At 39.2% G+C, this 26,916-nt stretch overlaps 2 protein-coding genes across 7 annotated transcripts; one reads left to right on the top strand and one right to left on the bottom strand.

The window, feature by feature from the left end:
- The first annotated feature begins 4,673 nt into the window (after positions 1-4,673).
- LOC143342391 (ATP-binding cassette sub-family G member 4) lies at positions 4,674-20,054 on the top strand. 4 transcript variants are annotated; one of them, XM_076766204.1, is made up of 13 exons: positions 4,674-5,056; positions 13,377-13,687; positions 14,196-14,379; positions 15,035-15,152; positions 15,702-15,847; positions 16,180-16,303; positions 17,080-17,194; positions 17,267-17,395; positions 17,715-17,836; positions 18,166-18,334; positions 18,441-18,697; positions 18,778-18,911; positions 18,997-20,054. In XM_076766204.1, the coding sequence occupies exons 2-13, from the start codon at positions 13,474-13,476 to the stop codon at positions 19,214-19,216; spliced, it is 1,932 nt and encodes a 643-aa protein (XP_076622319.1). In that variant the 5' UTR covers positions 4,674-5,056; positions 13,377-13,473; the 3' UTR covers positions 19,217-20,054. The 4 variants fall into 4 exon arrangements, with proteins under 4 accessions (XP_076622319.1, XP_076622317.1, XP_076622318.1 ...); XM_076766202.1 differs by having other exon boundaries at positions 4,677-5,056; positions 15,029-15,152; XM_076766203.1 differs by lacking the exon at positions 4,674-5,056 and adding an exon at positions 10,871-10,914 and having other exon boundaries at positions 15,029-15,152.
- A 107-nt stretch (positions 20,055-20,161) lies between these two features.
- LOC143342392 (ATP-binding cassette sub-family G member 4) lies at positions 20,162-26,360 on the bottom strand. 3 transcript variants are annotated; one of them, XM_076766208.1, is made up of 12 exons: positions 25,809-26,360; positions 24,509-24,709; positions 22,837-23,147; positions 22,424-22,597; positions 22,092-22,302; positions 21,914-22,015; positions 21,688-21,809; positions 21,393-21,561; positions 21,211-21,311; positions 20,925-21,080; positions 20,627-20,745; positions 20,162-20,531 (listed from the first exon to the last, which is right to left on the bottom strand). In XM_076766208.1, the coding sequence occupies exons 2-12, from the start codon at positions 24,678-24,680 to the stop codon at positions 20,303-20,305; spliced, it is 1,866 nt and encodes a 621-aa protein (XP_076622323.1). In that variant the 5' UTR covers positions 24,681-24,709; positions 25,809-26,360; the 3' UTR covers positions 20,162-20,302. The 3 variants fall into 3 exon arrangements, with proteins under 3 accessions (XP_076622323.1, XP_076622322.1, XP_076622321.1); XM_076766207.1 differs by having other exon boundaries at positions 21,908-22,015; positions 26,058-26,354; XM_076766206.1 differs by having other exon boundaries at positions 21,908-22,015; positions 25,809-26,352.
- Between the last annotated feature and the right edge of the window lie 556 nt (positions 26,361-26,916).

Here is a 26,916-nt window from a genome sequence, read left to right as displayed (position 1 = left end):
TTTATGTAGGCAAAAATGATTTGAAACGACGACAATCATGCGATGAAAGTAATTCTATTTATTGTTTCCCAGAATAACAAACCAATGATGATACAATCAATGGTAGTGGTATATATAAATGATAGAATTAATTTACAAATAAATTCTCGCAAAACAAATTATTTCGAGCAATTAATACGTGATTAATTTTGTGATTGTATTACAGTGTATTGCGAAAACATAGGTCGAATAGCAACATTAACTGTACGCGTGAGAACTTGATAAGTATATACCACGAGGTTGGGTCAATGATCATACTGAATCATGCATTTTATTATGATAGCGGTCTCTTGGATGGCAAAGGCCTATTGATTCTTATTTGGTTGCATTGTTCTGGTACATTTTATTGTATTTAACAGTACATTCATCTTCTCAGAGCTTCGTAATACATAAAACGTGTTTTTCAAAGTTATATATATATTACAAAGTTAAAGTTTGTGATCTTTTTTTAAAAGGATATTATCGTTGGAACGACTTAGAAAATTGTCAGTATTTAGCTCGACGAAATCCGGGCCCAAATGGTAGACGCGAACGCGCGGTAAACTGTTTTGTAACAGAGATTATACGCTTAAGTTTTGTTAAAATGATAAAATATTTGAAGTCGATTAGTCGAATGAAAGCGACAGCCTTTTTACCAATGAAAGGGAATACTGATTGAAGTTCCTAGAGCAAAGTGTGGTACGGGCCAAAATATAGCAAGGTCGTAAACTAAACTCTTGAGGGGCCGACTACTTCTGCGGTACTTAGGGCCGTATTTATTATATCAAGAAACAATTCTAAATTCGCAGCCATTAGCTCGGTGTCACCCACGAAGAATAACTTTTCTATCGTGGGTGACACCGATTACCAGGTCTCACCACGTGGAGGTTGCTGCGAGTGGAGACCCGAAAGGAGATAGATGGAATCCAAGTTCCATCGATCTCCCTTTTACATCCTTAGAAACTAGATTAGTCATGCCAAGTAATTATTTTGTTTAAAAGAGGGACGAAGCTAGATCGTGGGTGACGCGACGCGACGCGATACGACGCGATGCACCATGCAATAGTGCGAGGAACGAGAGACGCGAACCGAGTAGCGAGGTCAAAAGGGTCAGCTCGTTGCCTCTTGGCAAGTCCGATCGAAGGGGAAGGGAATCGACGCACCCGACACAGGTTCCCCATTTCCCCCAAGCATCCTGTTGGGAGCCAAATGGACCCAACTCGGGATGTCTGACAGAGAGAGGGATCCTGAGTCGGGGCTACCGTAGACAGGAACAGTCCCTGATCCCCTCTACGGCCGAAATACCCTTTCCCTTGGATCGTCTCGCTAGAGGACGGCAACTGACCCCTCGGACCAGCTAATCGGCCGATCACTTGCTTTCTACATGGAAGCAGTGGTGATCGGAGCAGACGAGAGACGGGGGAAAGAGAAGCTACTTGTTACATAATTACTTGGCAGGACACGCGGCTACACTAGGGACTTAAGTCTAAATACCAAGTAATTATTTTGTTTAAAAAGGGATGAAGCTAAATTGTTGGAGACGCGACGCGACGCGATGCTGAACCGTGCAGCAGATCTTCGGATCGAATCAACACTACCCTTGGTAGATTGATTTCTATTTCTAGAAATCGATCTATCATTGGCAGGCGACTAGATCTTTCGGACAAACTGGACGGCCGATCACATGTTTCGTTCCGCGAAACAGTGGTGACCGAAGCAAGAAACGAGAGAACGAGTCGAGAGAAGCTACTTGTTAAATAATTACTTGGCATACGCAGATACACTAGAGACTTAAAATTAACGTCGAAGCTCAAGTCTAGTCAAGTTGAATCTAAAATTCGGACGATAGAAGGAAACAAAGTTCCTTGGATGTTGTACCAAGCAATTATATGGTTAAAAAGAGGGATGAAGCTAAATCGTGGGATACGCGACGCGACGCGACGCGATGCTGAACCGTGCAGCGGATCCGAGGATCGAACCTACTGCCCTTGCTAACTCGATCTCAACAAGAAAACAGAGAACTGCAACTCCGAATCGAGGTCTCCATTTCTCCAACGCAACCCGCCGGGAGCCCGAAGGACCCGACTTAGGCTGTCTGACAAAGAGAGAGTACCTGAGACAGAGTCGACTTCCGCTGGAAGGTATGCGTTTCCGCAGAATACGGAAACTCCACACCTTCCAGCGAAGTGCCGTTTTCCCTCAATCAAGCTTACCAAGGGAAGGCGATTAGATCTTTCGGACCAGATGCACGGCCGATCACATGTTTCAATCGATGAAACAGCGGTGATCGAAGCTAGGAACGAGGGAACGAACGAGAGAGAAGCTACTTGATCAATAATTGCTTGGTACAGCGCGCAGATATGATATAAAGAAATCTTCGACGTTAATTTTAAGATTCGCGACGAAGCTTAAATCTAACCGACTTAGAATTAAATGTCCCTCGGCGGATGTGGCGTACTCCCTCGATGTCCCTGCGAATAATCTAAATTTAAACTGAAATCAGAACTAATATTTATATTAGTGAGATATGGAAGGAAATTTAAGCTGAAACATAAAAATAAAAATCTTATATTAATCAGTATCATCGAAACAAATATGGTATATGCATCGACACCATGTTATACATATCAAAACGAACATTCGCAATAATGAAAGAAACTTGGATCGAGACCCCAAATTGAATCAAGCCCAAACAATCAAACGAAATGGAAAAATCGAAGTAATAAATATAATAATGAAAGAAACTTGGATTGAGACACCAAGTTGAATTAACCCCATACAATCAAACGAAATGGAAGAATCAAACAAAGTTCCTCCGCAGATCATTACGAGAATTCGAGCAAGAACGTAAAAATAGAAATTCATGCAATTGATAGAAACAAACATAGTATATGTAAAAGTAGAACTATAGAAAAGGAACATTCATAATAACCAAATAAAATCAGATAGATAAATAAACAAATGAAAATAATGAGATATAAAGAGGTGGAGTAGACTTACTACTTGTTGTCAGTAGGATAGGATAGTTACCACATAGGATGGTTACCACTGGGCCAACTGTAAAATAAGAAAATATTCAAATTATAGCAAAATCAGTTCATTGAAGCGAAATTGGTATCAAACGACAGAATAGAAGAGGGGAGAGAATTTTTGAACAGTTCTTACCGTTGGTCATCACGGTCCGGCACTGGTCAGTAGTGGTCAGTAGTGGTCAGTAGTCGGATCTGCACTGGTCAGCACTGGTCAGTAGTGGTCAGTTCTGGTCAGCTCTGGTCAGTCCTGGTCAGTCCTGGTCAGTCCTGGTCACTCCTGGTCCCCCCAGTGGTCAGCGATCCACGAATGGCCTGACTTTGGCCCGCGAGACCCGGTTCCCCTGGATGCTCCAGGGGTACTGAAGAATTTCTCCAGCGATAGTCTTCGAGAGGGGAAGTCGAAGAGTGGGGAGACAGTGTCAACGTGAAGAGTTAAGAACCGCTTGGCCTAGAGAACAATACTATTTCAATTGGTCCCACCTCTTGACCATTTCTGGATCTTCACTGGACCGTTGACCTTGATGTCCACCTCACTGCTGACCACCAGTGACCATAAGCTAGCCATTAATCGACCCATTAAAACCATTACGAAGATTAAAGCCTTCTTACGAGGATCCCCTCACAATTTGATGCATGGTCTTTTTAACATTTTGTTCCACTTTGGAGGAGAGTATCTTATGTTATAAGACACTCGTGGTACAGAGATAGCGTTCATCCCACTAACGATAGGTCTATTCTTTACCTCGGATTTGAGCTGTTTCGAAAGCAAGAAAGAAAGACTCACATTCGCCTTCTTTCTTGAATCCTCGAAGCTGTCCATGCGTAAATACATGTGAGTTGCGGTATACGTATCATCGAGATACATCCTTAGCTATTTTAATAATCTTGAAATTTTTAAATAATCTTAATCGATTGATTACTCCAATGAAATTAATCGATTAATGTCCAATTATGAACCGTACAGCTTTCATTCCGTTAAAAAATAATAAAATTTCTGTAATTTCATTTTCTATCTCACTTCTTCTTGTGTTAATTTCTAAATCTGTTGGTAACGTTGCGAGTGGCACGGAAATGGTAATGGGGTTCTAAAGCCGCAGAGAAACGGGCCGAAAAAATACATTAGGTGAAAGGTCTACTCGTATATTTTGTCTGTGCCTGGACTATACACTTTGAAGGATTTTGACCGATGATGGGTACAACAGTTTTCAATCCGAAATTATCCATTGTTGGAGGAAAATAAAATAAGTAACCTAAAATAGTAACTTTCGGCACGTGGAATAAAACAATTACGAAGCCAACGGTGGCAACTAACCCCGCCACCTGTCTATGGAAATTGGACTTACACCACAATTTTAAATTGAACAAAGCATTGGCATTTTTTAAGATATTAAATACGAACTAGTTATAAACAAAAGGTTTACACTAAATTAAGCATAAATTACGTCGTATCTCATTTTTTTTTAAAAAGGACGTACACCACTTTCAAAATAAACGGTCCAATTGGGTCTCTGACCTTCGTCGAAGGTTTTCCGCGAAGCGTACGAGGGAAAATCTAAGCATCGTACAGTACGAGATACGCGGATCGAGAAATCGTCTGGCGGAACAGAATGAGAAAGAGAGGGGATGCGATGTTCCCAATCAGCGGCCGAGTAGTGAGGGGGAGCGAAGGTACGATAGAGGGAGGCAGAAAAGGGAGAACACGCGTGGTCGAATGCAGTGTTCGAACGGCGGTAGTCGGGAGAATCGGAAGTGCGTTTCTCCGTGCATAGAACGCGTTCTGCGGCATCGTCGTGAGTTTGTAACCGCGGTTGTCATGATCGTGACACTTTTGCCCGCGCTTTCGTGCCAATAAATTCGCGTTCGAGAACGTCACGGCCGTTTGAATGCGCGCGAACGACAATATTGGACGATACAGTGAAAGAGATCGGTGAATCGAGATTTCTCGTTGGACAGGAAGAACCGTACGGAAAAGGATCTGTGGTTTCATCAACCCCCTCGCTGTAACAGTAAGCACGAATCGTTATGCGAAATTTTATCCAAGCGAAAAAGAGAACACCACACACACGTCGATGAAAATATTCGGGAACCTTCGTCGCGTGCGGCGCGTGTGCTTTCGGCATGGTAATCGCGTTTTTTGTGTTTCGAACAGTAGTTCTACTTCGATAATCTCGTACGAAGATCCCACACATAAACAAACGCAATTAAACTTGAAACAGTAATTTAGATAATGGTTTTGTCATCGCGAGGTAGACGTATTTGAACAACGTGTTTTAAATAAACGTTGCACGAGTGTCAGGGATTATCTGCGAACTGTTTTCGAAAACCAATTAAAGCAACGAAGATGAAATAACGAAAATATACAGGGGTTCTAGAAAAGATGTTTGTCGAAGAGTTAAAATATGTTTACCCTATTAATTTTGTACTTATGTATAACCGAAAGAACACTTTTTAACACTAACTAGATAATTTTGAGTAAACATTCGTACAAAAATATAGCATGATAAAGCACGTAAATTTGAAGAAAAAATAGAATTTGTCCGACGCAGGTATTTTTTCGTGATTTCAAAGTTTTCGAGAAAAATTCCAAGTGTTTTATGGTTACCGATGTGTACGTCAAAATCTAGTCTATAGACATAAGAATTTGTAATTGTTTCTTAAAAAATTAGAAATTAATTTTCTGTTTAATCAATGTCTGTATAATAAGCGTGCTTAATGCACAAACAGATTTAATTAAAATCGTTTAATATTTCTTTATCGTTGATTACATTGTAACTATTATGAAACTGTTAATTCAATCAAGTGATAATTAAATGCTATGTATGAATCTAGTCTGTGATGTTTCGATTGCACAGAAGTTAAAGGTTGAATGTCCTTACATAATGATAGATATTCAGTTTCTCCTCTTCCAAACTTTCGTGCGATTTCATCGTCCTTTCGAATCGTTTTGAATATTTGATTGCAAAAACAATTGACTCTATTTTTAATTTTAGAGGATTTCGGAATCCTGTAAGTGTGTATAAATGTATATTAAAATGTCGAAAGTTATAATAAGTGTACTGTAAAAGTGGAAAGTTAATTCGCAATTTGAGCTTTCTAAAACATATGTAGAGCATTTCAAGGCGTTTAAATTATTCGAAATTATCAGAAATTTCTAATTTATATTAATTCTCTAAATACATAATTCAAAACATACGTTATATGTTCGTACTAATGTATAAAGGATCTCGAGATCTGTTCTACTTCCTAACACCTTCTAAGAAAACCAGTGATCGTTTGGAATTTCAAAGAAATGGTACTGCGTCCGGTTTACAGAGATCGACTTTAAACCTTTCCGAATATTTTACACATTATAATGCATGTTATGATGGTAACCAATGTTTGGAAACTCGAGACATTCCATTTTACAGCTTGGTCCATCGGATGACTCGAATATCTCCTCAGATTTTACGAAAATTTGCGTGGTTATGACCGTTACCTTATGCAGTAATAATTCTAGGTTATGTCTGTCTTTTTCAAACGGTGGACGTATGACATAAATTGTTTAGAAGTGGATAGATAGCTTCCTGAAATAGAATTTATATTTATTTTATTTTTTACATGACATACTTTTGTTTCGATATCATTCTCAAAAGTACAGCGATTGAAAAGACGAACGTAACGTCGTTACGTATCGAGTGCAGAATCAAATAAAGAATATCGATTGAGATTTCAACGAATTTGCGAATATTTTCTGTTCAGCTTTTTCCTCGATAGTCGTTTATCAAGAAACTTAAAATAAATCAATCTGTTTAATTGATACATACATGCAGTGGCTCGAAACTGATTTTTTGTTTATTAACGAGACATTAAGTAGTCTTTAGTATTTACACAGCAATGAACTTGTATTGGGTTTATTTGCATAACACGCGTATCGTTAATAGAAATAAATATTTATAAAACTAATGGTAGGTGGCCGAATAACACTGACCGTTTATTATACAATGCTGGAAAACCAGTTAGGCTGAGGTACACGGACGCATGTCAGCTATTACGTGCAACATTTATGTCGCTTACATAATAAAGTGTATCTCTGTTATTAAAGTAAGTAACGGTGTAAAAGTCAATTGCCGGTGTACTACCTCCACTTACCCAGGGCTGTTCGATCGTTCTGAATGTACCTTGCAAAAGAGCCCATTGTTCTCGAGAATAACACGACGCCGTAAGAACGTCTCTAGAGATAATTCGACGACTTTCATTGCACATTTAATGCGTCGACTGTCACGTTAACTTTTCGTATCTAACGCATGGTTCGAAAAGGTTTGGATAATGATCGTTTCAAACCCTTCCCTATGCAGGGTGTTCGGCCACACCTGGGAAAAATTTTAATAGGGGATTCTAGAGGCCAAAATAAGACGAAAATCAAGAATACCAACTTGTCGATGGAGGCTTCGTTAAAAAGTTATTCAATTCAAAAATTTCAAATCGCTCTGGAAAAATTATTTTCTATTGCGGGGGTCAATTACAATCATTTTTGGTCATTACACATACCCCCGAAATCCTACCCACTTTCGAGAAAAAAAATCGGATAGGTGCCTAAATTTCTCGGCGAAAAAAAAAATTTCAAATCGTTCTAAAAAAATTATTTCTGGGTTTTGGGGTCAAATACAACCATTTTTGGTGAATACACATACCCCCGAAATCCTACTCAGTTTCGAGAAAAAAATTCAGAAAGGGCGGAACTTCAAACGTTAATAACTTTTTAACAAAGCCTCCATCAATAAATTGGTATTCTTGATTTTCGTCTTATTTTGGCCTCTAGAATCTCCTATTAAAATTTTTCCCAGGGGTGGCCAAACTCCCTGTATAAAAATCGCGGTCGAAATTGTTACGAATTTCTATTCTGAATAACTGTTACGTTATCATTTTTATGTACAATTGTACGTATGTTTAATATCTTCGCGAGTTTATACTTCGTTTAATTGAGACGATCGGTTTTTTTTCTGCAATCTTCGAAATGACAGACATAACCTTTAAAGGTTAGCTTTATAGTTCCAATTTGTTTACCCTTGCATATTATGTAACCGAGAGAGTATTAATTTATCGCTTTCAAAGTATTAGTTTCATATTAGAGACAGTTTTTTTTACGAATTCGTCATAGTTTAAGTATTTTTAAACGCGGGAAACGTACAATAGATCAGTCGTCGTCCGTGACACGGATTATTCGACTCCTTGGAAGCGTAATCGGGATTGAGTACATTTTAGAAGCCAACGTACGATTTTTTGAATAGTATACACGAAGTAGGAAGGGGGGCAGAAGCTTTGGAGGTGGGCAGGGAACGAATTATATAGAAAATAAACTAGTCTTATTAGGTTATGTCGGTAAGTGTCGTGATATCTTCCTCTCTATTAACTTAAAAAGTACAACAGATTATTAGACATTAATTATGATTTATAAGTGTCATGTCGGAAATAGCAAACGTTGAACTTGAGTTTATTAGTGTTCCCTCTTGAAACAACAGAAGCTTGGATCTTCGATGATCTTTGTTGGACTTTCATTGTTGATTCACTGCGCGCGATAAGATTCGCCGGTTGTACTTCGACCGGTCTCTTTGTGAATCACAAACTATTTACGTCCAAACAGACCAATCGAAACCGATCGACGAATTTTTTTTCACGGGAACAAGTCGATCTTTATTCGCCGGTCATTTAATTCGCTGTTGGCGATATCGCCGTTTGCATTTGCATTGTATTTAATACTTGCATCTGTTTCAAAGTTATACTTCGAGTAACCTTGTCAGCATTTAACAAATTAAACGGTATTTAACATTTTCCAAAGGAAGTACCCTCTATGTATACGTATATTATTTTATCCTTTCGTCATAGACAAGATTGTAAAGCGATAAAGTGTGAATTGTCAAGTGTCCGAATATTAACGTTGCTCGCTGTAAATAGAGTTTGACTGCTTTCTGAAACAATGATCGTCATTTAACTCCATAAACAAGATTACGCTTATCGTCGCGGAGATAAGCCACTTTGTTCTTTTCGAGGAAGTGTGCACGACGATCAACCGTTTCAATGTCGTCGATGTCTTCTTAACGCTGTGGTGAACGTCTATTCCAGTAAACTATATAGGCAAATGTTATTTATAAACCACCATTTATACAGTCCTGTCGCAATCAAATCGAGGAAATTAAAATTTAAAATTTTAATTCGACTCGAGCGTTTCGATTCAAGCTACAGTTCCTACCTTACATTTACAAAATGGTGGCGTTTGAACGATCATTATCTTCGCGTATGAAAAAGTATTACGACCAAATCAAATCGGGCACTATTAATGCTACGTCGTTCGAAAATTTCTGCGTTGTCATAAATAAAAAAAAAACGTTATAAATCATTGACAGACGCGGAACAAAAAACTTGGTTATCAGACACAGTGGTGGAAGTGATATTTAAATTAATAATTGCATCGACACATTAATATCACTTTAGTCGAAGGCATAGGTTTAAATCATTGATGTTTATTAATACTGTCTGACTATTTCTTTGATGCTCTAATTGGCCTAACTTGTATATTATTTTTCTTTTAGTACCGTTTGAATAATTTTGTAACGCGATAATCGTACATCATTAATGTAATGTTTGTAGAGTAGACGAATACATTTGATGCTTTTTTTAAACGTGTCGAGTGATTTGCCAAAGGCATAGAAGCAAGATCATATTTCCAACAACTTGTGCATGAATAATTATATTAACAATACAGGTTTAGTTGAGTTGGAACTTTGTATTCGAATAATGTTTAATAGGTGATCCTATTATCGGATTTACGTCTGGAAACTTTTCCTTCCCGGAATGTAAACGCGTTTTGTTTGCATTAAGAAAATGCAAAACGGTTTCAGGATCTGCGAAACAAACACGATCGACATTTCATAAATTAAATTTTTCTCGCATTAAACTTCCGCATACACGTTGAGAATTGCGTAACGCGATACCGACTGTGCTTTATTTTCAACCCATATGTTACAAATATTTGTACCATATCGCATTATGTTATTGCAATCGCGGACAATTATTTGACATCGGTTATTTGCCAGTACAAAGTGCTTTTTGTTGACATTGTTGCTGTTACTGTGGCCCGATAAGTTCAAGGACACGAAAATCACGAATCGGTGCATAGTCGAGAAAGAAATATTATTTCTGACCAAAAGAATCGAATTAAACTATTAATAAATAAGTAGTGAAAGGTTCAGGAAAATTCGCAAACGTTTAGGAGGTATTTTAATTGGATTTATTGAACGATGAATCAGTGTATTCGTGTACATGTATTAAGCGATATACGTTCGTATTTACAAATAATCAAATACCAGATAATTGGATTCTGCGAGCAATGACTTCCAACATATGGGTCACAGGGTTAATTGATTTTTAAGTGAACAAGATAATAGGGACTTTGTACCATAACTCACTCAATTTTTTGATTTCAATTCTGTATTAATGTTACACATTGATATCCATTCGTACAACAATCGAATTCTGTGTTATTGTTTAAAAAGAACAGAATATTTTCATTGAATTTTTACTTAACCTTAAATTCTTGCGAAGGCGTACTAATTTGACTTGGTCTTAGGTAGTCGTCCGCTATTAAATTGACAAGATACAACAAAGCAATTAGAAATATTTGGTATTTATAAATTAAAGCCAGAGCTATGACTTTTATAGCTTTATTAAAATCTCGTTGCGATGGGACGTCGCGGTCACGCTTCTGGTCAGTTTCCGCAAAGTCACTGTCATAAAGAAAGGCTAATAACGGTGCTAGGGATATGTTTCTTTTGGTATCTTCGAACTCACTGTTGACACTCTAATCATATATCCAGTTATGGTAATGAAGGTGAGCTTTCGGTATGTCTCCGGTGTTCTTTTTTTGCTCGCGTGTCGTAATCTTTGCATGAATGATTCGATGAAAGGCGAGCAGAAGTTTCCAAGTCCAGTAACCTTTGTATTGCTCGATCGTCGATTTGTTAATCTAATCTAATCGCGAATCAAGAGAGAGCTTTCGTTGGATTTTTAGCGGCTCGATTTCCACGTTCCTCTTCGATCGTTCGAAATAATTTGAGGGGAAATTTTTCAGAGTTCGTCTATCGAATAAAAAAATATTAAATTCACGTTTGTCTGCAAGTATGGTGTGGGGGTCCATCGCTTTCCCTACTTGCCGCCAGAGGGATCGTTCCTCTCGCAAGCGTTCTACTCACCTTTCGTTTGTATATTCGGCCATCCCTGGGGAATATTTTAATGGGGGATTCTAGAGGCCAAAATAAGACGAAAATCAAGAATACCAATTTGTTGAGACCAATTTGGCCTCTAGAATCCCCCATGGGTGGCCGAACACCCTGTATATACGCTCCTTGACCGACTAACCAATGTCCTCCGAGACTGATTTCCTTTTCCATCTCTAATCGACAAGACCCCACAATGATGGAATGAAGTAGAATGTTTGGCAAATATCAATCCTTTCCCGCGATTTCCATAATTTATGCGTAGCTTTTTACGAGATACTACACCGTTGTAATTGCTTTTTTTCAATATTTAACGAACCGTATCCGGATCTATTCTACTTCTTGTAACGTCGCTATTGAAAAACGGATAAAAATATGTGCAATCAGTGTCCGTAAATCTAGCGTACGTTATCGTTTTTACGTACCGTTTTCACTGTTACTCGATATCGACAAATTTTCGACCAATTCCGAGTCTTTGAGATACACGTGTATGGCAAAGCTGCTTATCTTTACAAACAGCGATAATATGGCGAATTAATCGATTGTCTAGAACACAGATCTTTGTCGTATATAGATTTTGTCTTCGAATAATTTTACCACTCGACGCCATTAGACTTTGTCTTGCGGAACCGTGTTAAGTTCTTTATTTATTCCGAGAAACCAGAAGCAAAGCAAACTTTGTTCCTGTTATTGATGAGATATAGCTTGATTTATGTGCTAGAATCATCGAAGATTAGGTTTATCGTATTCAGTCCACTAAACGCAATCATGGTGGTCGTTTAAACAAATAAAACAACGAGCGAAAGAGTATCTTTTGTAATTTTCATTTCGTGCTCTTGTTGGGAAACCATATATTTCGGAATAAACGATCTTCGCGAGAAAATGGAGTCACTCGATTATCTGAACAGCGTGTGACACAATTTGTTCGGATAATCAAGGTTCTGCTGTACTTGATACGCGTATCAAACGTTCGTTGTAAACTAGCTCAAACTTTTCATCGCGAAACGTGATTTTCTGAACCGGGACAACGACGATAACGACTTCCGATGCCAGTGGTGAATGAATTGGTACTTTCGAAAGTCTCGTAAGAAAAATGAAAACTTGTTTCCGTTGTTTTTGTTGGCATGAGGAAATTTCAAATATTGACCGCCAGCGTGTTTCGAAAGAGACTCGAACCGACTGGATCTGGTGCTCTAGATTTAACTCGTACCAGCATTGACAGAGCGCGACTTTTTGTCACAGTTTCAGTCAGATTAGATTGCAATGTTTCTTAATCGATTTGCGTTCGTTTCGTTCATATTTGTACTAACCCAGACCTAACCTCTTCAATCGATTACGTATACCCTTTCGTAATTTTTGAAATTACTCTAAAAACGATGTATCGCGTGAAATAAATGCGAGTGACTGTTGGGTGATTCATCTGGTAATCCTCGATAGTAATTCAAGGTGTTGCTAATCGCTAGACATAGCGTTCTTGTCGTCGCATTGACTGTTATTTACGCGCCAGAAATGTCGAAATAACTAGTGTATCGATACAGGGCGTTTCGTACATATTCATGTAAAAAAATAAAAATTATACAGAACGGGTGAATTCGTTTTGGAATTATCTCACCTATATTCATAATTATCGACTGATTGGCAAGATGAGATCGGTTTGACCGTGATCGAGAAATTATGTGAGACAGTTTATCTAATCAAATGTGTGGCCGATAATACAGCAACTTATCCTGATATTGTAGGTCGCTCGTTTGATATAAAAATTGATAATATCATAACCGATAAACGATAAATTCAACTTGTTTGTACTCCTCTCGAGGTTTAAAGAGGATTTCACGTTTATATTTCTATTACGAAATGTCTGCGTTCCAGACGCGCGATAGCTTTAAAACGATACAAGAAATCTGTACATAATAAAACGACTAAAAACGGTTGTTTATCTTGCATATTTGTTGCTCGACATTTTCGTCCGCCTAAGAATTTTGCCCCCGCGGCTGGCCGTTAACAGGCACATTAAACTTAAACACTCAAGAGTCGGGGTCCCCTTTAACGATGCCGCTTTTGTTCCCTCTTGTTGCAGTTCTGCGTTCAGGCTCGCCTATGTTGAACTAATCGGCGAGAGAGCGTGTTTTGAGAGCATCGATACCTACACCCAGCACGAAGTCCGGCATACCGCCATGGAAGTATTGATTTACGAGGCGAGCAACGGCCAGGAAATGAACGCGGCCGGCTCGCCGGTATACGCCATGGGAAAGGAGCCGATTAAGGATAAGCTGGAGGATAAACAAACGAACGGAGCGTCGGCACGATTTATGGAAACCGACACGGCGCACACGGTCGACATCATGTTCGAAAACATCACGTACACGGTGTCGCTTGGCTGCAGAAAAGGTCAGTCGAGTCAAAACGAGGGTGCGCCACGTTCGAGTTCACGGCCTGCGTTTCCCCCTCCACCTGTTGACCGATCCAGTAGTCGTGGTTTTTCCCATGAGATGGAGCGAGGTGGGGCGAAAGAGACACGCGGTGAGCTCGCCGGAGGCAGCGATGCGCGAATACCGTAATCCGTGTAATATACTATTCAGAGTTAGAAGGAAGACGAGGCTAAGGAACGCGTGTCCGATTGGTTGCAGCGACCTTTCCTTTCACGCTATTGGCCAATGTGGTCGATGCATCGTTAGCATCTACCAATCGCGCCGCGCTCGTCGTCTTTACAGCCTGGAATAGTACCTACGTTTCTCTTGTACATGTTTCGCCCCCCTTCCCACCTTTAGCTAACCTTCATGAATCAGTTAAACGGGTCAATTGATTTTGATTCGATTACGTTAGATTAATGCCATGCATCACACCGAATCAATGAAACTGCTATTGGTGTACCAATTGTAATTGTTCATGCTTGCAGGCCAGAAAGAGATATTGCACGAAATCAGCGGAAGGCTTCCAGCGAAACACTTGATCGCGCTTATGGGGCCGTCTGGCGCGGGGAAATCGACGTTGTTGAACGTTCTATCGGGATACAGGATAACCGGCGTGAATGGTAACGTCTACATCAATGGACGTGTTCGACAGATGAATTCTTTTCGAAAGTGAGCTTCATTTCCTGAAATTTCTTAGGGGAATTTGGACGCGTCTGTTGTCTCGTTCGCAAGATCCCTACCTTGTAAAGTCTCTTATTTATCTGTTCAATTTACGCCTCTCCGATATGTCTTCGCTTACCAATGATGATCCAATCAGCAGGTTCTGTCTAAATCTTTTTGTACCCTATCGCAGCACTACTAAATCAAGACTCTCTACCCTATGTGTTTATTCATTATTTTTGTCAGTATCCCACAATATTACATTTTTGTCTTTTTGTGCATAGCAGCATCCTATCCTTAATTTTCTGTTCAAGTTAGTTTATAAGTTAAGGATTAAGTTGGATTAAGTACTAAAACAGCCTTATTTGTTCAACCACGCCCTTCCACCTTGCTTCTATCCAATGCAATGTTCTTGTACGTATATTTTCATTTGGTCTTTTAACGTAGCGAATAAAGTCGTTAAATAAAGAAAAGCTTCGCTGCGTAATTCACTGTAAGAGAATGCTACTAACCATGTTGGTCGATTAATATAAAAAAAAGGCTCGACGGACACGAAGATCTGATATATTATAATTAAAATTTATTTAACGACTTGTCGTTCGACTCTACCTACGGAGTTAATTTTATTTATCGTTTCTATGGTTTACGATCGTCACAGATGCAGCGCGTACATTACTCAGGACGATCGCTTGGAGCCTTTGTTGACGGTCATCGAGAGCATGAGAGTGGCCGCTGACCTCAAGCTCCCAACGAAGATTCCGCAGCACGAGAAGGAAACGATAGTGAGTTATGGCTCATTGTTGGGGTCGATTATCAATATTTTGAATTATATCGTTCGCCAATCGCACCGTGTAAATTATATACGCTTCGGAAGCCCGATAAGATAAACGCCGTTTAAGCAACGAAGCTAACATAATACCGAATGTTTGATAATACTTGCTACTTATCGACTATGCAAAGGGGTTGAACGAAATCTACGATAATACAATCACACTTGGAACTTATGTACTAATTGGTGCCAGAATAGCTGATATAATTAAAAAAAACAAAAAACCATGTCGGAGTAAACATAACGAGTGACCCATTTAAATCGACCCACTCGAATAACTTGAAAACATCCGTCGGAACTTTGTAGTGATTATTCGAAAGAGAAGATAATCAAATATTAAAAATTATGCACCGACTGCCCTAGTCTAGCTTTAGTCTATTCACGGTTTCGCGTGCCAGGTCTTTGGCTCTTTGCTTCCTGGAATTTTATAACCGAATTAGGTTACTGGTTTGCACGGGTCGGGAAGCTAAGTCAGTGAAAGGAGAAAACTTGAATGTTCCAGATCGTGGAGATCCTTACCACTTTAGGCCTGTTCGAGCACATGAACACGCGAGCAGGAAGATTAAGCGGGGGTCAGAAAAAGAGGCTGTCCATCGCTTTGGAGCTGGTTAACAACCCGACTGTTATGTTCCTCGACGAGCCAACGACGTAAGTGTAATTTCCGAGAAGGTAGAGACTAGGCAGCAGGGATCGTTGATCTTGTTCCAGGAAGGACTGAATCAAAAAAGAAAGGTCGATTCGAGGCGTTACGAAATACGGTGTCGAGTCCAGCTTATCGATTACAGCTTGAAAAATGCAGGTTCAGGACGTCGTTCAGGACCTCGTTTGCTCACGCTTAAGTTTATGGTCATTATCGCGTTCCATAGTCGTGGAGGTTTATTTCTTTTTCTTGCGAATAAGAACGCGGCCCTTGTATCGTTGCATAAATTATTTATGGCGTAGGTATGCCGGCGATGTAATCGTGTGCACGTTTCTTTCAGTGGTCTGGACAGTTCGTCTTGTATGCAAGTGGTGAATCTATTGAAGCTGTTGTCACGACAAGGACGAACGATCATTTGCACGATTCATCAGCCCAGCGCGTCCCTTTTCCAGCTTTTTGATCTGGTAACGATAACATCCACGCAGAGAGATGTCCTTGACTGGACACCATCATCCGATTTCCATAACTCGTTTTGTTGTTTCCGCTGAATCACGAACGTAAAGACGTTTTACATTTTACTCGTTTTTGTTTGTCCGCTATGGAAATCTAATAAGAGAAGTCGCGGATCGGGCTTTTAACGATTTTAATGAAATTTGTCAGGGCGATAGATCATAGACCATAGACCATAATTATAGCCGTAGATTAAATGTAGCAAACAGTACGTATAAAATTTCAGAAGATGCAGTACGTATACCTCAAATAACGATGAATCATAAAAGAATTTATCCCCCTTTTTATCCTTAGCACTTTGTCCAAAACCAGTTCTCGAGTCCCGCGAATCATTTCGCACTATACTGTTAATTTTTTTAATTTGTCTACGACGTTATACACGCAAACATTCTGCGGAAGATCCGGCCACTTTTGGCATAGCGTTATTTGAAATACTACTCAACGTTTCTTATTTTTTTTTTTTAAATGCAGTCTCACGAAATGACTTCGAAAATAATAATTCCGTGTCCAGAAATCTTCGATACGTGAAATCACACGTCTTCTCGGTATCCTTATTACGAAACTAGTGATTCTAGGAAAGAAAGAAAGTTGTAATATACTTAATCACATGCGTGATACAGTAATAATTAATGAATAGTATGTCCAACAAGTTCCCATACAAAATTTACTACCTGTATGCGTGAAAGTGTGAAATACCTCTTTAAAAGACTCTTGGTTTTCATAATGATAGGTATACGTATTGTCGAAAGGAGAGTGCTTGTTCCACGGTGCAACGAGTCAAATGATACCTTTCTTGGAGAATGTCAAATTGCCGTGCCCTATGTATCACAATCCAGCCGATTACGGTACGTGCAATTAAATATCTTTGAACGTACTGTCTCCCCTCGTTCTATATTCCTGATTTAATTATTTTACAGTGATCGAGTTGGCTTGCGGTGAATACGGAGACGACAAAATATCGTTGCTGATATCCGGCTCGCAGAATGGCAAGAGCTTGCAGTGGTTTGAAAATTCAGACGCTCTGTTGGACGCTAAAGGCTTGAGAGGTATGGCTGTAATTTTTATTTTTTTTTTTTTGTGACGGATCACAGTGAAAGCACGTTGGCAAGAAATGTTGTAATTTTCCGTGACATCGGTGCTAATGATTTTTCCTTAACCCCTCCGTACTCCGGTTTATAAATTGCGATATAAAGTTTGCCTGACCCTGAATCTTTCAACTACCGGAGTACTCGGGGGTTAATTAATTCGGCATGCTATGTTCGTAACATCTGCACGGACTGTCGTACTTATCTTACGCCTATCGATAACTAGAATCCCAGGGTGCATGGACACGGAATTGATGCTGTTTTATTTTTAATTCTGAAGCGTTGCATCCTCTCAAAAAGATCATCGACGCGGACGGTAAGAGTAGCCTGCAAGCGACTTCATTGACGCATCAGATCAGAGTCTTGATGGCGAGGGGTTTTCTGATGTGCAAACGAGATACGGTAGGTTGCGCAACTTCTTGTCATCGTTTGTACCGCCCCGTCCCACGGTGGTCTGGTGTTGCTTTCGCTGCAATTAAAATCGTACTTATTTCTCTAATGGAAGCTGCTCTCCAGACCACCGTGCGTCCATTCAAACGGCACTCTAACGCCGGGTTTCATAATGTACCTTGCTATACCACGCCTTCTGATATTTACTTGCACGTATTGTTATTCTTACACATCTGTCTCTTACGCAGTCTCTTAACTCGTAACGTAAATGGCAAAGATACGAATAAATTTATAGGATCGAAGCTGCAGTTTGTTCTCTCATCGAGCTTTCGTTGTTGCAGACTTTAACACACTTGCGAATCCTAGTTAACGTGTCTGTCGGTTTTATGCTTGGCTCGGTTTTTTTTCAAACTGGCATGGATGGTGCCAGAGTTTTAGATAACTACAATCTTCTCTTTTCTATCCTCATACATCACATGATGACCACGATGATGCTCACGGTAGTCACGTGTAAGTACAAAACAAGTTTTTACAGTATTGTCTGTCCTTCGATCTAATTCTCGTTGGTTTTTACAACAATTTAATTCGTTATTATGCATTACGTTCCTTCTTGCAGTTCCTATGCAGATGAACATACTACTGAAAGAACACTTCAACAGGTGGTACAGCTTAAAGGCGTTTTACACGGCTTTGACATTGATCGATTTGCCGATTTCAATATTCTGCTGCTTAATTTTCACCGTAATAGTATACTTGATAACGTCGCAACCGTTAGAGATTACACGTTTCTTAATGTTTTTCTCGATTAGTTTGTTGGTGTCTTTCATAAGTCAAGGAACTGGTCTCATGATCGGAGCAGTATTTAATGTAGTTGTACGTATACTTCCGCCTTGATCGGAGTCATGTTGTCAGCATACGAAGAAAAAACGATGCATTAATGAGATTTCTTTCAGAACGGAACATTCATTGGACCAACATTGTCAGTGCCGTTGATGATGTTTGCTGGATTCGGTGTATCGTTGCGCGATATACCGAGTTATCTAAAGTGGGGTACATACATCAGTTTCCTACGATATGGCCTAGAAGGGTAATATTTTTCTTCGATTAAAAAAATGTTGTTAGTTTCTGATTAAGACCAGCGCGAATAAAAGTCTACGTTTATGAATTCGTAGGTTCATCAGTGCCATATATGGATTCGATCGACCAGTCTTACCCTGCAAAGAGAAAAATAACTTGTACTGCCATTATAGATATACAACGAAATTCCTTTCCGACATTGCCATGGATTCCGAGCAGTACTGGAATGACATTGTCGCCCTCGTTGTAATACTCATTATAACGCGGTGTGCCGCTTATGTACTTTTAAGATGGAAGATCGTTTCGATGCGATAAATCGATCGGGAAGGTTCCGCAGGTCAAATCTAACGCGTTAGACGCGAACCGTTTTCGAGTACCTTTCTTCTTATCGTGATATTGATAGATGACTGTTCGTGCAACGAGTGGTGCTCAGATAAGTGTGCAGTGGAGTGACATTAATATTCGGTAAGCGTTATTATTTTCGGTTTTTGTTAACGATCGTAACATACGATGCAACCAATCGCTCGCGATCAAATCAATAATGGTACCGTAAAAGGTTAACGAACGAAAATGCAACGTAGAGGTGTAAATTAAATGTAATTTAAGGATGATATTATTCCGATACGATATCTTCGGAAGTTAAACGTGATATTTAAGAATTGCTCAACGAAAGTCAATTAACAAAGCACGCGTGTTTTTTTTACACGGTCGTAAGTTTAAAAGGTAAATTGGGAGAAACGATTGTTTCCCAGTTGCACGCGTTGTGCGTATACTTTTTTCATGCAACTACAGGGTTTTAATTTTATTTGAAACTTGTTTAATTCGTAGCTTGTAACGTACCGTCGACACCAAGTTCTTCCATTTGCTCGTGCAATCCTTAACCGCATATGTAAGGTATTTTTATACGATTATTTTGTTAACATTTTTATACCGATGGGACCAGAAATATAGTTCAGTAAAGTGTATACTAAAGCAGTTAGTAAAGTATATTCACTGGGATTAACTAGTCACTTAACTAGTGCGAAACTTAATGGTAGGAGAATCGGTTGGCTGGTAGTGGGACTCGTGTGGCTCTCGAAGAAGTTCGTCACCACTGAGGTATGCATAGTTCAATAAGTTTAATAAGACGTCTGAGGTAGTGACTTAAACACGAGCAAGTGAATAGTAGGGGTTAGATTAGGGGGACTAGGCCCTTCTCTAGGTTCATTCTAGCTTGACGATGTCTAGGAAATGTTTTACAATTTAAATAAGTAGTAAGTGTAAGAGTAAAAAAGTATATTTTGATATATCTTTGCAATATACAAAATTGGTCAGTAGTTTTTAAGATTGGAGTATTTTTTTCCTATAAAAGACAGATTATTAAAATTGTTTCGACAAAAATGTAAAATCACGAATATAATATTATCTTTTAGCTTTATACGCTTTCCATTTAAGCACCAGGTACGTCGTCGCTTGCAACCAGAGTATCCAGATAATTAACCCTAGTACAGTCGTACGATACGAAACTGTCGGCATGTCCAATTCTTTCAGAATTTTGTTTGGAAAGCGTAAATGACAATAGACTTGAGAACACGGTAATCTTTCTCTGTCGCTGTCGTAAATTGCTTGCAGAATACCTTCGAATGCATACCTGTAAAAGAATACAAAACACAACATGTTTCACGTGTTCGATATTTTTTTTTCCAAATTCGATACTCATTTTGTAAAAACGCAGCGTAGACGTGCCTGAAGAAACTGATGGCGCAGAAAGGTTGAAGATAAAACGTTATCTCGCTGAATTTTAAGAAAAACCCGGCAAACAGAATCATCGGCATGTTGAGCGCAGGAATCAGAAATACTCCCAACTGAAATGTTAACGGGTTTTGTTATTATAATTTGATTAAATTCAATTGGTCACTCGAAGTTACTTTGAGCGTCGCTGTTTTAAGTTGAGTGAAGCTAAAGCGACAGAGACAGCCAAACAACAACGTGGTTGTAAATGTGGATAGTTAATATTCGTTACGCGACTCTGATAGTTTATTACATGTGCGTCGAATGCAACGCCGACGAGCATTCCCGATGACTGGCCCAGCATGGTTGTTAAAATGCAAATTAACCAAGTACGGAACAATCTGTCGCACTCCATCGGTTGACCAGTCATGTAGTAGGCGATGACAATAAAGATTGAAGGAGAAATAATCTGAAAGCAAGTAATCGTTGCTTAAAGAATTACGTAATTGAGCTGATAATAAGTGTGACTACGATCCATGCAAGCAATTCATATTATTTTCAACCATTTATTAACAAGATAAATTCTATACTGCACTTACTTGTAACGGTAAATCTGTCATTATTTTAGCAGCGAAATAGGATCTCAAATGGTACCAATTGTTCAAGTACTCTCGTAGAAAAACTGCAGCTTCGATGGGAACTGAACATAACGCGTAACACCGAGCGTCGATTAATTTTAATAAATACACGAATGTAATAATTTGAACAGTTCCTAACTTACACATCAGCACGGCTGGCATGGAACTCGAGAAATATAAAAACAACAACGTGAAAAATATGCAAGCTATATTGCTATGAACTCTACTAGCGTCGATCCCGGAATTGTAAAACACTACTCCTAGGAGAAAAGCTACTATCACGTGCGCTATGAGCCTGAGCTTCGTTAAAGTCTAAAAGCAAATAAAAGACAGCTTCTACAGAAATGAAGTACAAAATAAAAATCAAAGTATAAATTTTCTTTAAAAAAAAAAAAAAAAAGAAGAAAAAGGAACAACGCTCATGCCGTTCAAACTAACATTGTCTCGTCTAATACAGATCATTCCTCTGAAAAATAAAATTTTATATTCTTGCCACATAGTCGACAACTTCGACTTCTTCGGAATACTGTCTACTTTCGTCGAAACCGCCGTGTCTGTTCCTAAAACAGACAAATCGTGTCAGCCGTCTGGATCCGTTTTTGTCGAGGCACGTTCAAGGTCGGAGTGCGACTGTATTTCAAGATTCAAATGCAGTTACCCATACTCGGATATTGGAAATGCGTTTTCCATTCCAGGTACTTGTCGCGATTAAGTGTGTACAGGCTGTTTAAATCGCCGCCTCTCTCTGCCGTCACCACCTCGAGAACTGCGGGAACGTAAACGATCAGCTCGCGTACCGAACAGTTTACGATTCAGGCGTTATAACGTATTTTCCAAGTTACCGAATTCAGCTATATTGTAAAATTGCGGGCACGCGTAGCCCGCGTCGTTGAACGTATTTAATACGTCGTTCCAGGTACCGCAGTAAAATGATTTACCCTTATGCATAACTAACAAGTCGTCGAATTGCGATATCATGCGACTGCTGGGCTGGTGAACCGCGCACACGACCATGCAACCTGTTCGCGCCATTTTGTGCAACAGACCGATCACCTGTCCAAAAATAAATACACAATTTCGTTAGTTGTATACTAGTAATACTATATTCGATAACCGAACGAATTATTTTATAATGTCTTCGATTAGTAAATTCCCATTGATCGCTGTAAGAGACCTGATTTGAGGAGGTGCTGTCGAGTCCACTGGTTGGTTCATCGAGCAGCAAAACGCACGGTCTCGTAACCATTTCTATACCAATCGACAGCCTTTTCCGTTCTCCACCGCTCAGATTCTCTACCATCGTGTTCAAACAGTTCGTCAACCCCAGATTCTCGGCTACTTCCTTCACCTGTTGAATCATAAATGGTGCTTATTTCACACGGATACCGTGGATGCACTGTTGGACGGAAGTGCCATCCACTTCCCTTGAATATTTCTTCAAGAGTACTTATGTAAACCGCAATTAGTTAGTTCTAGTGGCCGAGTAATTGTCGAAGGTGATGAGAAGGTAAGGTAAAGCGATTAATTATGCTTAAGGTTAATTGTTAATTGTTAATAATCGTCGGTTATTATTTATTAATAACTTACGATTAAATTTATAGCTCGCAGCGATCGAGCATCTTGAACTTTCAATCGCGCGGCAATGTACAGTGTTTCTCTGGTGGTAAGCAATGGTAAAAGCGCGAATTCTTGCGGCAAGAAGCAGGTTTGTTTACGAAAGGCGCCACTGTCGCATTCTCTGTTGTTCACAATGATCGAGCCTTTGACATTGGTCGATTTCAGAGTGGACACGATACGAAGAAGCGTCGTCTTTCCAGCACCGGATGGGCCAATAATCGCTGTCAGTCTTCCGGATCGAAAACAACCCGTGATGCTCTCCAGTATCCTTTTCGACTTCTCTACAAAGTGACGCACTTCCATTATTATCGCAGACGAGGTATCCAAATTCACCTTAAATCCAATGTATTTCTTCGACCCATTTTTCTAGAGCTCTAGAGCCCCATTAATACGCATTGTTTGCAACATTAAAATCCTTCAATCCATCCGGAAGTTATCATTTCTTAAACATACGCATGAAATTTCAGGGCAACATTTCTAACCTCATTTTATATTTTCGGAAAAGAATTTTTTTCTCGAAAACGCGTAGGATTTCGGGGGTATGTGTAATGACAAAAACTGATAGTAATCAACCCCCGCAACCGAAAATAATTTTTTTAGAACGATTTGAAATTTTTTATTTTTCGTCGAAAAATTTAGGCGCCAAATTACATTTTTGGTAAAGAATTTTTTTCTCGGAAGTGCGTAGAATTTCGAGGGTATGTGTAATGACAAAAACTGATTGTAATCGACCTCCGCAGCAGAAAATAATTTTTCCAGAACGATTTGAAATTTTTTATTTTTCGTCGAAAAATTTAGGCGCCAAATTAGATTTTCGGTAAGGAATTTTTTTCTCGAAAGTGCGTAGGATTTTGAGGGTATGTGTAATGACCAAAAATGATTGTAATTAACCCCCGCAACCGAAAATAATTTTTTTAGAACGATTTGAAAAATTTTTTTTTCGCCGAAAAATTTCACCACCTACTCGAATTTTTTCCCCGAAAACGCGTAGGATTTCGGGGGTATGTGTAATGACAAAAACTGATTGTAATCGACCTCCGCAGCAGAAAATAATTTTTCCAGAACGATTTGAAATTTTTTATTTTTCGTCGAAAAATTTAGGCGCCAAATTACATTTTCGGTAAAGAATTTTTTTCTCGAAAGCGCGTAGGATTTCGGGGGTATGTGTAATGACCAAAAATGATTGTAATTAACCCCCGCAACCGAATATAATTTTTTTAGAACGATTTGAAAAATTTTTTTTTCGCCGAAAAATTTCACCACCTACTCGAATTTTTTTCTCGAAAATTCGTAGGATTTCGGGGGTATGTCTCTTCACCAAAAATGTTTGCAATCGACCCCTGCAACCGAAAATAATTTTTCCAGAACGATTTGAAATTTTCTTTTTTCGCCGAAAAATATTGATGCTATTATCTGTGAAATGTGTAATAATAGAAGTGTTAACCGTAAAGGAAAGAAACTATTGTTTATAGTTTGTTGAGCAGTGTAATCGGTCGTTCAGATAATCGAGGTTCCGATAACCGATGCTCTAATGTATTTGAAACAGTTTTTACTTCGTGACACCGTGTATAACGACCAGTGACTGTAAATTATACTTTCTCCAGGTGCGGTAACAGTATGTGTACGTATACAAACCACTTGCCTTTGTTGCAACAGACCGAGTACGAGAGATCGTCGAACTCGATGTGCATCTTAGGAATAGGTCGTGTTTCAGGTTTTAGAAAGTTCTGGTCATCCCTCAGTTGAATAGTGCATCCTTCGTCTATTATCCTCATCGTCGGATCGACACTCGTATCATTGTTGTACGCTTCCATTGCGTGACTGTACGTTTCCCGTCTGTTAACTAATCAAACCGACCAACCAGATTCAGACTGTTAACTGATCGGTCAACCGTTTTAGATAAACGAGCTAATGTACAAAACGTTACGCTCGCGAGATTATCAGTCGATGGTTACGTTGTGAATCGGCGGCGTAAAAAGCAAATAGAATAAGAATATTTCGTTGTCGTTAATGCGAGATAGGGCTGCATAAATCGGCGTTGAACGTAGCAATCGAATTTCGAATCTCGAATGCCACCCATTTGCCATACATTCTACTTTTCCGTCGTGTAGAATGTATAACGATATTCTATCGCGATCGAGTGAGCGGTGTAATGATATTCAAGATTACATTGGGTCAATAATGGAATAACTGAGTGATTAGTTGATTAGGTCACTGGAACGTAACACTTTCACTGCGTATCAGTGGAATTCCAGAACCGTAATACTATTATTGGTAACCTGAGAACACACGGGATGATTTTGCGCGGGAAACGTAACAACCGGAAGTCGAAATACGCCCCCGATAGAAAAACGAATTTACCGCCATACGCGGTGTACTGGAAGGGTTAAAGCAATATTAAACATAGTAATTCTTAGAAACGTATCAATAGTAGAACGCAGTTCTAAGGTTATCATTTGTTTATAATACCACAGAAAGATATTATCGTAGAAACATGAATGGCATATTGCATATTAATATTGACACAGTTTAATCTCTAACCAGTTGCTTATCTGTCAAATTCAATACTTCAAAGACAGATAAATCGAACGATTACACGCTTTAAAGAGTTCGTTTAGAGAAAAAGAATGTAACTGACAATATTATGGTAGTATGCTGTAATATGGAGATTTCTAAAACAGAGGGAGCCATGGAATCCAATAACAATGAATATCCAATTCATTATCAGATATCCTAATTAAATATTCCACTTGTGTAATTTCACAAGTGCTAACATTTCCAAATTTTATTTAAAGAAAATTGTACAGACGTGGTACTTGGAAATATTCTGCAACCACCGACGATATTAACAGAAGAAACTATTAGAGAACTTAATTTAAAGTAGCAAGATAAAAATTAGATAAGACAATCCTCGGCGTGTCTAGATAAAAAATGTTATATACCGTGTGTCAAAAATGATTATCTCCGCTGTGCGTCTGTCTGTTGACCTTTGGCTGGCTGACAGTTGGGAGACACTATCCCACGTAAACAAAGAGAATTTTTGGACGTTCCTCGAAGCACAGAACTGATTCACTATTTCTTATTTACCGGAGGATTTCGGTGAACGGAAAAATAATTCGTGATCGAATAACGAAGCATGTTTACGACTCGACTGACGCAAATATCGCTTTCTCGTTTCGAGAGGCACTCACCAATCAGACGATAAGTGTACGAATCTGTCAGTGAATCCGACGACACACGAGGAAATTCGAAACGTGATTTTCCAGGGGATTCGATGCATGCACTTTGCTCGACATTGTTTATTCGAAGCGTGACACGTGCGACGCAGCACACTCGCCCGCGAACCGACTTTGACGAATTCGTCGCGGAGACTGCCGATTAACTGCACGCCCAACCGGTTCAGCCTCGTCAGCCTTTTTCGCTTTTCGTTTGCGTCCGACTGCACTCGCGAGTCCGCGTCCTTGATTCTCCGATTAAGTCGTCCGCCATAAAAGATGCCACTAAACTGAGAAAAAATATTGCGGATTTCGCAAGTGGTCGTGCACTTTGTCTATCTTGTTCGATGTATTTGATATTATTGCAACTAGGACCGCGATAAGGCAGAGGCAGAAAGATGCGTGTGCCCCGTGGCAGCGCCATATTGAGACGACATCGTAACGTGGGATATAAAAATTTGTTCCATTAATCGCTTAATCTTTATATTCTTCTTCGGGTTATCGATTAGGCAAATTAAAGTATTTTCATTTATTCGAAACAATAGACGTTCGAAATGAAATTTCGTTAAAACACTGTTTGTTCGAGTAAAGTTTAAGATAACAGTCTTATTCGTTTGTATAGGAAATTTATTCGCTTACATAAACATTTGTTTGTCACTTTCAAATAGAAATTCAATAAGTTTTTAACAGAACATATATCATTCTCGTTTCCATTGTAATTGGAGAATATAGTAGTAATAAAAAAGATTTGTAATTTTATTGTTTAAAGAATTATTACGTAATTTCACGAGATAAGAGAACCGCAACTGTATTTAAAGAATAAAGTAATCGTCTG

Source organism: Colletes latitarsis, chromosome 6 (genome assembly GCF_051014445.1).
Source record: "Colletes latitarsis isolate SP2378_abdomen chromosome 6, iyColLati1, whole genome shotgun sequence".
Lineage (NCBI taxonomy): Eukaryota > Metazoa > Arthropoda > Insecta > Hymenoptera > Colletidae > Colletes > Colletes latitarsis.
Note: the sequence above shows the minus strand (reverse complement) of the source record. Positions and strands in the feature narration are given on the sequence as shown.